This window comes from Pelodiscus sinensis, chromosome 9 (genome assembly GCF_049634645.1).
Source record: "Pelodiscus sinensis isolate JC-2024 chromosome 9, ASM4963464v1, whole genome shotgun sequence".
Lineage (NCBI taxonomy): Eukaryota > Metazoa > Chordata > Testudines > Trionychidae > Pelodiscus > Pelodiscus sinensis.
Genome location: NC_134719.1, coordinates 54,546,498 through 54,559,594, shown reverse-complemented (window position 1 = coordinate 54,559,594; position 13,097 = coordinate 54,546,498). Strand labels below are relative to the sequence as shown.

General features: G+C 41.5%; 1 protein-coding gene across 2 annotated transcripts in view; it reads left to right on the top strand.

The window, feature by feature from the left end:
* The window catches only part of PLA2G4A (phospholipase A2 group IVA), a 116,197-nt gene extending 104,360 nt beyond the window's left edge, over positions 1 to 11,837 (top strand). Inside the window, exons 15-17 of one of the 2 annotated variants that reach the window (XM_006110860.4) lie at positions 5,024 to 5,219; positions 5,469 to 5,626; positions 10,697 to 11,837. In XM_006110860.4, coding sequence (XP_006110922.2) covers positions 5,024 to 5,219; positions 5,469 to 5,626; positions 10,697 to 10,828 — 486 coding nt within the window. In that variant the 3' untranslated portion in view covers positions 10,829 to 11,837. The remainder of the gene's footprint in view (positions 1 to 5,023; positions 5,220 to 5,468; positions 5,627 to 10,696) is intronic. The other variant, XM_006110859.4, reaches the window with a different exon arrangement.
* Positions 11,838 to 13,097: the final 1,260 nt, after the last annotated feature.

Sequence of the window (13,097 nt, the reverse complement as noted above, 5' to 3'; positions counted from 1 at the left end):
ACTTCTTTCAAACAGGAGTGCACTAACGTGAACTGATTTTTGTGCCAGTAATGTTCCCACGGTACAGTTAGATCACATTGCGTTGGTGCATGCTTCACAGTGTATGTCTTTTTATAGGCCATCTCGTGGCACAGTGTAAACATAAGTTAATCTTAGTTTAAATACTACTAAATTGTTGTTGTAAATACATTAGTTAAGAGGGGTAACAATTTCAGAAGTCCCAGTCTTATTTTCAGACGTGACTGATCATTCAGGACTGGATGCACCAAGGGACATAAGTGGCTGGGCCCAGCATCTATGTGACATTGAGATCTCCCAAATCCTCACCCAGCTACTGTCTAAATTCCCTAGCTTCCTCAGGGCTTGCCTACACTTGAAATGCTGTAGTAGTACAGCTGTGGCACTTCAGCATAGACTACCCATGTTGACAGGATTGGTTTCTTATCTGCAGAAGTAATTTGCTTTCTCAAGAGGCAATAGCTGGGTTGACAGATGGACTCTTCTGTTGATCTAACACTGTCTGCAGGGGAATTAAGGCCAGCAGGAGTGCTCAGAATACACCTAGTGGATCAGACTTTGCCCCGAGGAAAGCCAGGGCCGACTGATGGGAATTTGGCAGGAGGGGTGGCTGGTCGATGAGGCTGGAGGTTGCGTGCATGTGCATATACATACATAGTTAACAACTCAGTTTCCCAGTGGTCAGGGCTCTCATATGGGATGAGGGAATTTGCTTAATTCTCCTCCCTCCCTGGTTCTTGGCCCCAAGAGAATGATGCACAGTCCCTGACCCACAATGATACACAGACTTAGTACTGTAAGTATTACTCCTTCAAATGGTGGAGGAAATTGCCATATCCATTACAATAATGATGATTAGGTAACAGGAAGTCTACAAAATGGATTGCATGCTGTCATTCCAAAATGAATCTGATATTCTGTTAGGAAGTGCTGTGAGGAAAGTGGCCCAGGCTGATAGTTGGGTTTGCATAGTGAGAATTATGGCAGTTAGAAAATTGTTGGGCCCTGATCTTCCTTTTCACTGCTTTCCAGTACATTACATTTACATACGTTTTCAGGCCCCTTTACTCTGCCAGAGTGATGTAAAGTGGCTGCAATATACATGAGAGTCAGGACCTTTGTATTCACGTAGGAGTTAGGTGAAGTCTACACTTGTGTTTGGGAAAAGCAAGTAGAGGTGTACGCCAGTCTGACTGTGCCGCAGTCTCGGTCAGACTAAAAATAGCATGAGAAAGATCCAAGTTTATAACCGCTGGATTTGTAACTACTTAAGGTGGTTGCCGTGTAGTTGGCACAAGAATTCTTGAGATTAAACACATGCACATTAGTAGCTGGAAAAAATGTAATAGCTGGAATATGAATATAAGAATTCTTATGCTCTAGCTTCATAGAGCAACACCATTATATGACGTAGGTAATGTCTCTGCATTGTCTGGTAAAGATTTATCTGTGTTTAGTCACTGCAATACAGTGGATAGTACACATTAAAGTTTAAATGACATTTATTATTTCTTAAAAGTGGCAAGAGTAGAAGGCAGAATCCCTGATCCACTGGCTTCCCAATCTAAACCAGGGGTCGGCAATTAACAGTACATGGGCCTGACATGGTTCTCCAGAGTTAGCCTCTGGTGGGCTGCCAAACACTTTATTTACCTGAGAATCTAAGGTATAATTGCTTGCAGCTCACGTTCTTCGTGGTTTGCCATTCCTAGCCAATGGGAGCTGCAGGAAGCAGCGTGGGGCTGCTTATTGGGCCCCGTTGGTGTAAACCGACAAAACATACAGATAGCTCTAAGAGACCAAAGGAAGGTTAATGTTTCCAACGACGGTTAAAGCTAACGGTAAAACAGTAACCACAAGGAAATATTCATGGAGTAGTTAAAGGGCCACCATCAATTTGAAATTCTTGTCAGTTGTCGAAAGTGAGTTTTAAGTAATGTCGAGGAATACATCTGTTTTGGGAACCTTGTTTCTGAAAATTACTGTGGTTTTACAGCCACATTGTCAATTAAAAAGGAAAGCTTTTTTTCATCTCTGTTGCAATGTAAAAGAGCCACCCAAACAACACTGACCACTGACTTTATAAGGAAGCAGTAATATGACCTGTAGACAATTGCTGAGTAAACAAACTGAAAAAATAGAGCACTTTTCTATTCTCTTTTGACTCCAGTTATCATGTACTATTTCTAACAATAAAGTTAAACAAACTCAGGCTACTTCTGAACTTGTCATGCTTCTTAGATTTTTCCCTCATAAACACTCCACCTCCACTTAACTGACTGAATCCTGAAATCTAAGTCTTAATTAGGCAAAATTCACTTTCGGATTTGGCCCATTTTTTGTCATTAAGGGAGCACAGGATCCGTTCCCCTGAAACCTAGTATCATTGACTTTGTAATGTCATCTCCACTGAGACACTTCTTACATTTTTATGTTTTCCCAGTAGTGTTCTCTGTGCAAGCTTTTAAAGGCATAGTCCTGTAATGCTCTTTGTGCATTGAGTTTCTCTCTGTTGGTAGGTTTTTGGCTGGAAGATTGGGAGTAGCATAAAATAATAAAAATATCAAGAGGGTTTCATGCACTTTTAGACCTTCATATAAATTCCATCAAAAAACCCAAGAACACTGAAGACCATTTGACAGAAGGGTAGAATCTTGGAAAAAAACAAAAATAAAATGCATCCAATTTTGTCTCGAAGGAATCTCTTAAAAGGCTAAGCTAATAATTGTGAACACTGAATTTGATAGAAATACTTTCTCGTGGGGGAATTCTGTGCCAAAAAATTAAAAATTCTGTGCGCAATATTTTCAAATTTTGAAAAATTCTGCTTATTTTATTTCTCAAAATAACTCTATCATCACACCACATTCAATTATTTTTGGTCATTTCTTTATAAATCTTGTCAGAAAGTATGTCTGCAACAAAATAGACAACAAAAAAGATCCAGAAAATGTTTTTTGACAAATAGCTCCCTTACTAGGCATATTAATACAGAACTCAGAGTAATACTTTATTTAAATTATGATACAGAACTGTCTTTCCTGCCTCCCTCAGAAGTCATGCAAAGACTTGAGGGGAAGTCAGGAGAAGCTGAGGGAGAGGAGATTCGTCATTGGGAAGGAGCCTGGGTGTGAAATTGGAGGGTTGTTAAATATGGGTGGGAAAAGTATGAAACATGTTTGGGGAGGGGGGCAGGGAACGATTGTTAGGGTGCTTCCACCATGCAGACCCTGGCTTATCCCTAGCTTCTCCCACCAAGTCATGCACATCCAGCCTATCCCCATGTATCCCTCCACTCCCCCCTCCCACTACCTTCGATACTCCCTCTCCTATCCCCAGCACCCCTGCACCCCTCTTCCTAGTCCCATGTGTCTCTCTCTCTCTGCCCCCCACCAAGCCATTGCCCTGCCCTATGTGGCTCTGCTTTCCTGTCCCTATTTGTTTCTGTGCCCCTGCTCAGCTATCCTGCATCCCACTGTAGCTCTATAAACCTTCCCCCCACCTGCACACCTACCCCAATCTGTCTTCCCTTGCTAGTCTTTATGACCCCCCACCAGTGCAATTCACTTAGTCTCCTCACCTGTCCTGACAGGCACTGCTAAGAAAGCTCTTCAGGCTCTTTCTGTTCCCTAGCTGGTTTGGAGCTGCTGCCGTGTTTTAGTACCACAGCACTTTCGGGTGGGCAAAGAGGTGATTCTATAGCAACAGTCCAGCAAAAGCTGTTTTCTGTGCAAAAAATTAAAAGTATTCACAGCTCATTAATTATGAGCAGCACAGAGTTACCCCAGGAGTAACTGAATACAGGCACTCTTCTACCTAGCAAATAGCTATAATCTGTAAGCATGAATTTTCTGCTAGCAACTTTCCCTCTGCCAAAAAGGACCCGAGCCAAACTCTGCACTAACATGTACATGCTGTGCAGCTCCCACTGACATGCTTTTCACAGCAAAATTTCTCCTTGGTTTGCAGTAGATTTGAAATAGGTCTCATCTGTCCAAAACAGTGAAATCTGCCGTCTGAAGATAATGACTGTAATCCCCCTTTATTATTTCATATCTTGCCTTTTAGTCTCGTGTGTGTCCAAAATGGTTTCCCAAAGGAAAATCCTATTTCATTCTCTTATATTTAGCTAACGCATGGTTAAATATAGACTGGTCATCCCTACCCTCTAATAATACACCCACATTACGTACTTTTGTGTCATTGTCTGCACATTATTTTGTTTACTTTTCTGTTGTGAGAAAACAACACACTATTTTCCAGGTTCCCATCCTTACTGTAGCATGATTTAAAAAGCAGTTCTACTCGGAGAAGAAATTCTGTAAATTTAGCAGTTCATGGATGAGTGTTGCTTAAATCTCTTTGGTTTCCATAGCAGTGGTGCTCTATATAAAAATAAAACTATGGGTGTGGTTTTTTTAGCTGTTAGCAACACAAACTCCTCCTAAAATCTGACAGTCAAGATGAGCGCTCTCCTTTTTGTAAATTATCAGGAGTAATAAAGATTGTGTGGACCAAATTGGGCCTTGAATTGTAGTTGTGCAAATCCCTTTTATTTTCACTATATTCACACAAGTGTAAGTGGCTTTTGAAATAATTCTGATGATGATACTGAAGGTAGAATTCAATTTTGATCCTTCTAGTTGGCCCTGGAAGAATAAAAATGTCATTTTAAAGTAAGACCATCAGATATGAGTCTCTGCACAACAGGGGACTGAGTTACGTAAGAAAATAAAATTTGGAGAGATTCTTGTGAGAGTGGAATTTCACTTGAAGGATTTCGGATTGATCAGTCTTTAAAGAAGAGCCTACACTTCATTGTTTGTATTTAAGCATCAAGACCAGTTTGGCAAATCATGCCAATACTCTCACTAAAGTAAAAAAGCAATGGTTTTTCAAATTGTTCCTATCATTGGTTATCTTTGTTTATCTGCAAGACCCTCATTAGAAAGTCTCCAAATTCAAGGGCTGTTGTAAACATTTTAAATTTTATTTCCTTTTTTAGGAAATTTTGCTTGCTGAAAAATGGGCCAAAATGAACAACCTTCCTTTTCCAAAAATAGATCCACATGTGTTTGATCGAGAGGGCCTGAAGGAGTGCTATGTTTTCAAACCAAAGAATACTGCTACAGAGAATGACTGTCCGACAATCATCCATTTTGTTCTGGCAAACATCAACTTCCGGGAATATAAAGCTCCAGGTGAGTTCATAATAGCTGAGACACTAAATCTTGGTGTTCCTGGAACTAGAAATGAATCTATCAGTTATTACATGGTGAATACTTTGTATCAGAAATACCTAGAAATCTTTCCATAATGGTCATGAATTTCCAAATACCCATATAAAAGCAAGTTATGATTATAGAACTTGATACTTCATCTCTTAAATCTTCCCTTTTTATTTTTTCAGAATGAAAAAATATTGCCTCTGTCTTTCGTTGTCTCTGTAGGTGTTCCAAGAGAAACTCAGGAGGAGAAGGACTTTGCTGACTTCGATATTTTTGATGATCCTAATACACCATTCTCAACCTTCAACTTCCAATATTCCAATGAAGCTTTCAAAAGGCTTCACGACCTAATGGAGTTCAACACTCTGAATAACTTAGATGTATGTATAGTATAAAAATATTTGATTTACACTAGTTCAGAGGTGATGTAGGGAGTCCAGATAGTGATGGGATTAACTAGAGATGAGAATAAATCCTTAAATTTACTAGCTAAAAACTTTGATTTTTTTCCTACCTGTGTGACAAGCTTGCTCAAAAAGAGATTTGTATATGCAGTTAGCTATGCGGTTTTGCATTTATTTGTATGGCACAGCCCAACTAGTACGATAGCAAAGTTCGTTTTCAAAAAACAAAGCCAGTTAACTGTTTAAGGATCCTATGCTGCCCTGGATTTGTGTGCAGAATCCCATGGATCTCAGTGGAAGTGCTACAGATCAATTTGAATGAAGACAACTCCCTATCACAGAGAAGGTGAATAGTACCATTTCCCAGCTTCCTCACTAATAGGGTATGTCTGTACTGCACGCTTATTTCAAAATAAGCTATTCTGGCATAGTTATTCCGAAATAACTTATTTTGAAATAGCATGTTTACACTTAGGGAAGCCTCAAAATTAGTCCAAGGCAGGTTTCCCTAAAGTAGATGTCCTATCTCGATTTAGAGCCCCAGGAGGCCCTAGGGAGGAATAACTTAGAATGGCCCTGCTGAAGGGCTATTTTGAAATAACAGAAATGAAGCATCTACACACACCTTATTTCAAATTAGCTATTTCGGAATAGGTGTTGTTCTTCGTAGAATGAGGTTTACAGATTTCAGAATACACTGCCCATTAATTTGAAATTATTTTGAAATAACACAATCATAGAATCATAGAATACTAGGACTGGAAGGGACCTCGAGAGGTCATCGAGTCCAGTCCCCTGCCCCCATGGCAGGACCAAATTCTGTCTAGACCATCCCTGATAGACATTTAACTAAGCTGCTCTTAAATATCTCCAGAGATGGGGATTCCACAACCTCCCTGGACAATTTATTCCAGTGTTTGACTACCCTGACAGCTAGGAACTTTTCCCTAATGTCTGTGTAGATGCTCGCATTGTTATTTTGAAATAAAATTCGTTATCTCAAAATAACAATGCAGTGTAGACGCCCCCTAAGTGGTCAAATCAGCATCTTGTTAAAGGCAACTGATGAGACCAAGTGGTGCAGATAGATTGCGTTTTCCATTATGGTTCCCTTTATTAATGGGATCTGTCTGCATCTTTTGGGTTCTGCAAAGAGACAGACTGGCCATGGTGACAAAAATGCCCGTGTCCATGTGTGGCTGATTGTATGGTCTTGGTGATCCATTCATTTGTTACTTCCCAGCTTGTTTATTTCAGTGCATTCTGTGGCAAGGCACACACTGAAAAATCTCCAGTGAATAACTAAGTAGTATCCCATCTGCCTAACAACTCTGATAACTGTAACACACCAAATAGCGCTCCCTTCTCTACTGGCTCCCCAGATACAGACGGGTGTCTCTGTCCTGATATTCAGAGCCCTCACATGGGATATGGCACCACTTCACTGACAAACCCTCCAGAACCATGATGCTTCACAGTTGCCACATTTCACTTGAACCCTGAAGCAGCTGGAACAAGACTAGGGAATTAACTTCGAATCTTTCACATTTTAAGGGCTGGCTCAAAGCCCATTAAAAATCAATGGAAATTCTGCCATTGATTTTACTGGGAGTTGGGTCAAACCCTTACATTTTAATTGAAAATTTTGTTTTTTGTGGATAAGTTCTTTATGAACGTGTGCTTTCCTACCATGCACACCTACACACAGAAAACTATGAACTGGGTGGAGTTATTTCCCCTGCAGCCTGGGAAGGGAGGAAGAGAAGTAGTTGTTTCTATATTTTGCTGCTTAGATACTACATTGATAGGGTCCTGTATAAAGCAGGGAAAGAGATGGATGAGATGAGCCATGAGATTCAGGGAGAGAATGTTGCCCTTTCTTTTGGCATCTGTTCTTAAAGTCTGGAATTCCAGAGTTGCTGTAAATACAGTCATGCATGATAATCTCTTTCTGTAACTCTAATTATCGAGGTAATCATGCTGCGGAAATTACAAGATATTTTCCATTGAAAAAAAACAGCCAAAGAATGTTTCAGGAACTCTAGAACCATAGAAATACAGGGTTGGAAGGTATTTTGAGTAGTTATTAAATCCTGTCCACTGTGCGGAGGCCTAGACCATCTTGGCAGGTGTTTGCCCAACCTGTTAAAAACATCCAATGACTGGGATTCTACAACAAATGGTCCGGTAGCACTTTATAGACTAACAAACCATGTAAATGGTATCATGAGCTTTCATGGGCACAGCCCACTTCTTCAAATGACCAGAGTTTTAAAACTCATGATCCCATCTACATGTTTTGCTAGTCTATAAAGTGCTACCAGACCATTTGTTGTTTTTTAAGTTTATCCTGTACAGACTAACTCAGCTACCCCTGAGGCTTCTGGAATTCTACAGCCTCTCTTGTAAACCTATTCCATAGTTTATAATCCCAGATCCCTTTCAGAAGCATTATTATCTAATCCGGGTTGGGGGGAAGTAGGGAAGGGGAAACCCTGGGACCTTTTGGGGGGTCGGAGTTTGGATTAACTCTTCTGGGGCTGGTAGATTTTGTGGTGCCACCTTGCCTCTGGGATAGAGACAAAAATGAATAATAGAATCCTAGGGCTGGAAGAGACCTCAGGAGGTCATTGAGTCCATCTCCCTGTCCAACGCAGGACCGACCCCAACTCAATCATCCAAAGGGGGCGTTCAATGTGAAGGAGGGGGCTGCTGGGGACCAGATGGCCTTCGTCTATGAGATATATTCCAAGCTCCCACTCCAGTTTCCACTCCAATTCATCTGATAAAATGGGTTTTACCCACAAAAGTATAAGCCCTAAAATCCCTGAGACTCTAAGGCTATGTCTATACTGCCGGGGTTTTTTTGAAAAAGATAGCGTAAATTGCAAACCGCTATTTGCATACCTTTTTCCACTTGTTTTTTCTGCAGAGGCTTTTCTGACATTTGGCCCATCTACATAGGGCCAAATATTGGAAAAACCTCCTCTTTTGGAAGAGCCCTTATTCCTCATAAAATGAGGTTTGTTGTATTTTTGACCAAAGCATAAAATGAGGAATACGGGGCTTCTGAAAGATTGCACCCGTTTTTTTTTTTTCAGAAACTGATCTGAAAAAGCAGATACATTCCCTGGACACGGCAGAGTTTTTCCAGGATACCTCCAGTATTCCTGAAAAACTCTGCAATCTAGATACCACCTAAAGTGCCACAAGACTCCTCATTTTTTTGCAGATATAAACTAACACAATTACCACTCTGAGACTTTTCTCCATTTACTTCCGTCATGACACCTGATTTACATTAATTTAAACAAGATCAGATACAGAGCCCAAGTATATTTTTGTTCTAGCAATTTAACTCACCAGCTATAAATATTTTCTGCTGCAAATTTCAGATCCTTGTAAGTACATGATCAAAGTTTGCCACCTAGCGGCTATATTGCATTTTACTGATCACATCAAAGAATTAGGATATTTACATAAACATTTTAAAGACGTTCTCTTCACTTCTGTACTGTATATTTTTCTATAGATGGCCTAGATCATTATTTCATAACAAGATTATCTACTCAGCAGAACTGAATACCCAGGAGCACTGGTCTTCAAATAGGTGTTGAGAAAAGTTTACATGACGTATTCACAAGGTTCTTCAACTAATTCAGGTAGCAGAGCAGACCTGCTCTTTAGATCATCCAGAGAGTATGAAATCAAGTAGATGAATTTAGCTTTCTCTCTTCTTTTAAGCTGCTGCTGTTCTAATCTTCCCTTTTTTCGCAGATTGAATACTTAGTTTGCAGTGATATATAGAGTCAAAAGAAACCTGACATTTTTGTCTCTCCAGATTCTTGCGTATCATGGCAAATGTCCTCTTTCAACATACATTCATTTGTTTTTTAAATTGAGATGGGACATTTGCCCCAACTTTACCGTTCTTTACTGACAGTCCTGGCTATTCCGCTGTTGACTAGTAAGCCCTGTTGGGTTTGCACAGCCATTAAGTTTGTTGTTGTATTTTTGACCAAAACATAGTCCCAAGGGTATATGGGACTTTTAGCTCTTTTCTCCATTTACCAGAAGATTGATGCTGCGAAGATCTCCCAGGAGTCGATTTAGCGGGTCTAGCAAAGACCCACTAAATCAATCACTGATTGTGCCTCTGTCAACTGTAGTACCCCACTTGGTGGTGAGGAGTAAGGGAAGTCATTGGGAAAATTTCTCCCATCAACCTGCTATAAAGGAGATGCTGTGGAACAAAGGTACGTCGACTCCAGCTACTGCTATTCACATAGCTGGAGTTGTGTATCTTACTTTGACTTTATCCACTAGTGTAGACCTGGGCTTAGTGTGTGACCAAATGAGGGTAGAGGTGGGATGACCTAGGTATTAATCGACAAAATAGTTCCTGACTTTGTACTTGGGACATACTAACTTCTTCCGTTGTCAGTTATTAGGATGGAGCCCCAAAGTAAGAAACTTCCTCAGTGTTTTTGTCAAGTCTTTTTGTCTTGATGTTCTCATGATAGACCCGCCACTGTATTAGGATAATAAACTACCATATTATGCAGCCTTTTCATTTCCAAATTCTTCAACCTTTCCTGTTGTAACTATTTTATCAGATGCCGCTGTTTAAAAAAACAAGCAAACTACAAACTGACAATAAGAGCTTGAAAAGAAGGTAGAGTTCCTTCTTGGGAGGGGGAGCAATGTTCTTTATTAAAAAATCTCAACAGTTTATCTTTTTTTAAAGCCTTTCTTCTCTGCCGTACTAGCTTGGTTCTGGTAACGGAAGCAATAATGATACATTCTGATGTCTCAGAGTGGTAGCCGTGTTAGTCTGTAATGTTAAAAACGAGTAATCCTGTGGCACCTTAGAGGTTAACAATATATATATATATATATATATGTATATATTATAATATCGTGAGCTGTCATGGGCAAAACCCACTTCTTCATTCTGATGTGGCTTTTTGCCAAGAGTTAAAGAACCACGGTCAGTGCCAGTTCAAAGAATGGCCTTAATATACATTGTTTGTCTCTATTTTACAGGTGATCAAGCAAGCAGTGGTGGAAAGCATTGACTACAGAAGACAGAATCCATCCCGCTGTTCTGTGTCCCTCAGCAATATTGAGGCAAGGAAATACTTTAACAAGAACTCTTCTAGCAGTAACCATACATAGGATATGCACTGCAGGTGCCACTCCTTCAGGAAATTTGCTAAATCAGTGTCACTGGATCGCAAGACGTTGCAACGTATCATTGCTCAGGTGAAGGAGCCATGCAAAACTGACATTGTGAAATGTCATGATTCACTGTGATTTGTATTCTTTTGCATTTTTTGGTTTGCAGCTACAAACACTTACAAAACTCCAATACAGACTGCCATTCCTTTATTTAAAAATACAGAATTGAGTGTAAAGTAATTTAGTTCAAAATGCTCCTATTTTTGTAAAACCTCTGCCAATTTCACAAATATTTGCTCTGCATATTTGCCAGGTTAAAATTTTGTTACAGTGGTGAGCGTGTTTGGATTCCTGGAAGGGCCACCCCAAGAATGCCACATGCAAGGCAGACGACACGACATAGGGCAGACAGTCCTCTGGCACTGGTGGTTTATTCTATAATTAGATTAATCAGTGTAGTAACAAAAGATCTTCTGCAGTAGCACACTGGTTAACTGGAAGTCAAATTAACTCCCCGTTAGGCGTTCCAGTGCTTGGCTCCCAGCCAGGAAACCCAATCAGTACAGTGCGGGGTTACTGAAAACCTAGTTGTGAGGTTCTTTCTAATCCCAAGCGATGAGACGCATCCCCAGATCAATATGAATCTCACCCAAATACCATGTGGTCAGCCAATCCTTGGGAAAAAAACGAAAGCTGTATTAATCAAAGGAGAGTTATAAATGGCTCATAGATCACATACACACAAATATTTGTAAAGTCTTTGTCAGGTTTGTCGCAGTAGTGGAGTAGGCTCTGGCTTGTGGAGTCTGCCTTGTAACTTCCAAATCATTGGACGGTGCTCCGTTCAGAGCTCAGCTATAAATTCCCATTCTAGATAATTAGGGAAGGAAAGAGGCAAAATGGAGATATCTCAGGGTATGTCTACACTACCACCCTAGTTTGAACTAGGGTGGTTAATGTAGTCGATCGAAGTTGCAAATGAAGCCCAGGATTTAAATATCCCGGGCTTCGTTTGCATATTGCCGGGTGCCGCCTTTTTTAAATCCCCGGTAGTTCGGACTCCGTGCCCGCGGCTACACACAGAACGGAGTAGGTAGTTCGAATTAGCCTTTCTAATTCAAACTACCATTACTCCTCATGGAACGAGGTGGAACGGTAGTTCAAATTAGAAAGCCTAATTCGAACTACCTACTCCGTGCCGCGTGTAGCTGCGGGCACGGAGTCCGAACTGCCGGGGATTTAAAAATGGTGGCGCCCGGCAAGATGCAAATGAAGCCCGGGATATTTAAATCCCAGGCTTCATTTGCAACTTCGATTGACTACATTAACCACCCTAGTTCGAACTAGGGTGGTAGTGTAGACATACCCTCAGATCCCTGTGTGTCTGTGGTCTCCAGCCTTTCTATACCAAAGATCACTTTTTCAATTGCAGGGTAACCCAGGATCTACCCTTTCCCTTCCCCACTCCATTCCCCCCCTCTTTCCATCACTTGCTGTCCTCCACTCTCACGCCCTTTCACTGGGCTGGGGCAGGAGGTGTGGGCTCTGGGCCAGAGCTGAGGGGTTCGAGTGTGGGAAGGAGTTCGGGGTGCAAGCTCTGAGAGTCAGTTTGACAGCAGGAGGGGATTCCAGGCTGGGGCAGAGTGTGGGGTGCAGGAGTGGGTGATGGTTCTAGGAGGGGGCCCCAGGTTGGGGTGCAGGTGGTGGTGTGCAGTGCAGGCTCTGGGAGTGGAGACATGGCTGGACAAAAAGTACAAGGGATGTATGAAGAGCAGGCTGCAGCTGGGAGGCACTTATTATAAACAGCTCCTGGCCAGCAGCACAGCAGGGCTCAAACAGGCTGCCTGCCTCCCGTGGTCCCATGCCGCTTCCAGAATCAGCTGGTTCCAGGCTTTTCTCTTTGTTCCCCTTGAGGAAAAGGGACAGCATCTCTCCATGCTCTGCCCCTCCCTCTGGCATTGTCCTCACAGCTCCCATTGGCCAGGAGTTGGTCAATGGGAGCTGTGAGCATGGGTAGCTTGCAGAGACAAACTGTCCCTCTAATGCAGTAGTGGTTCCCAAACTTTTCGGCATCATACCCCCTTTTTGATTTTTGAGAAACCCTCACGCCCCCACCCAAAAATAGCAGCAAAACTTGTTGAGCAAAAAAAAAAAAAAGTTTGCCCTTTTAAGAGCAGAGCAGGCATTGCCCTTTTAAGGTGGCCATTTTGAAGTCTGCCTGGGATGCTCCATCCTCTCCCCGCCCCAGGCAGGCTGAGCTGCGCGT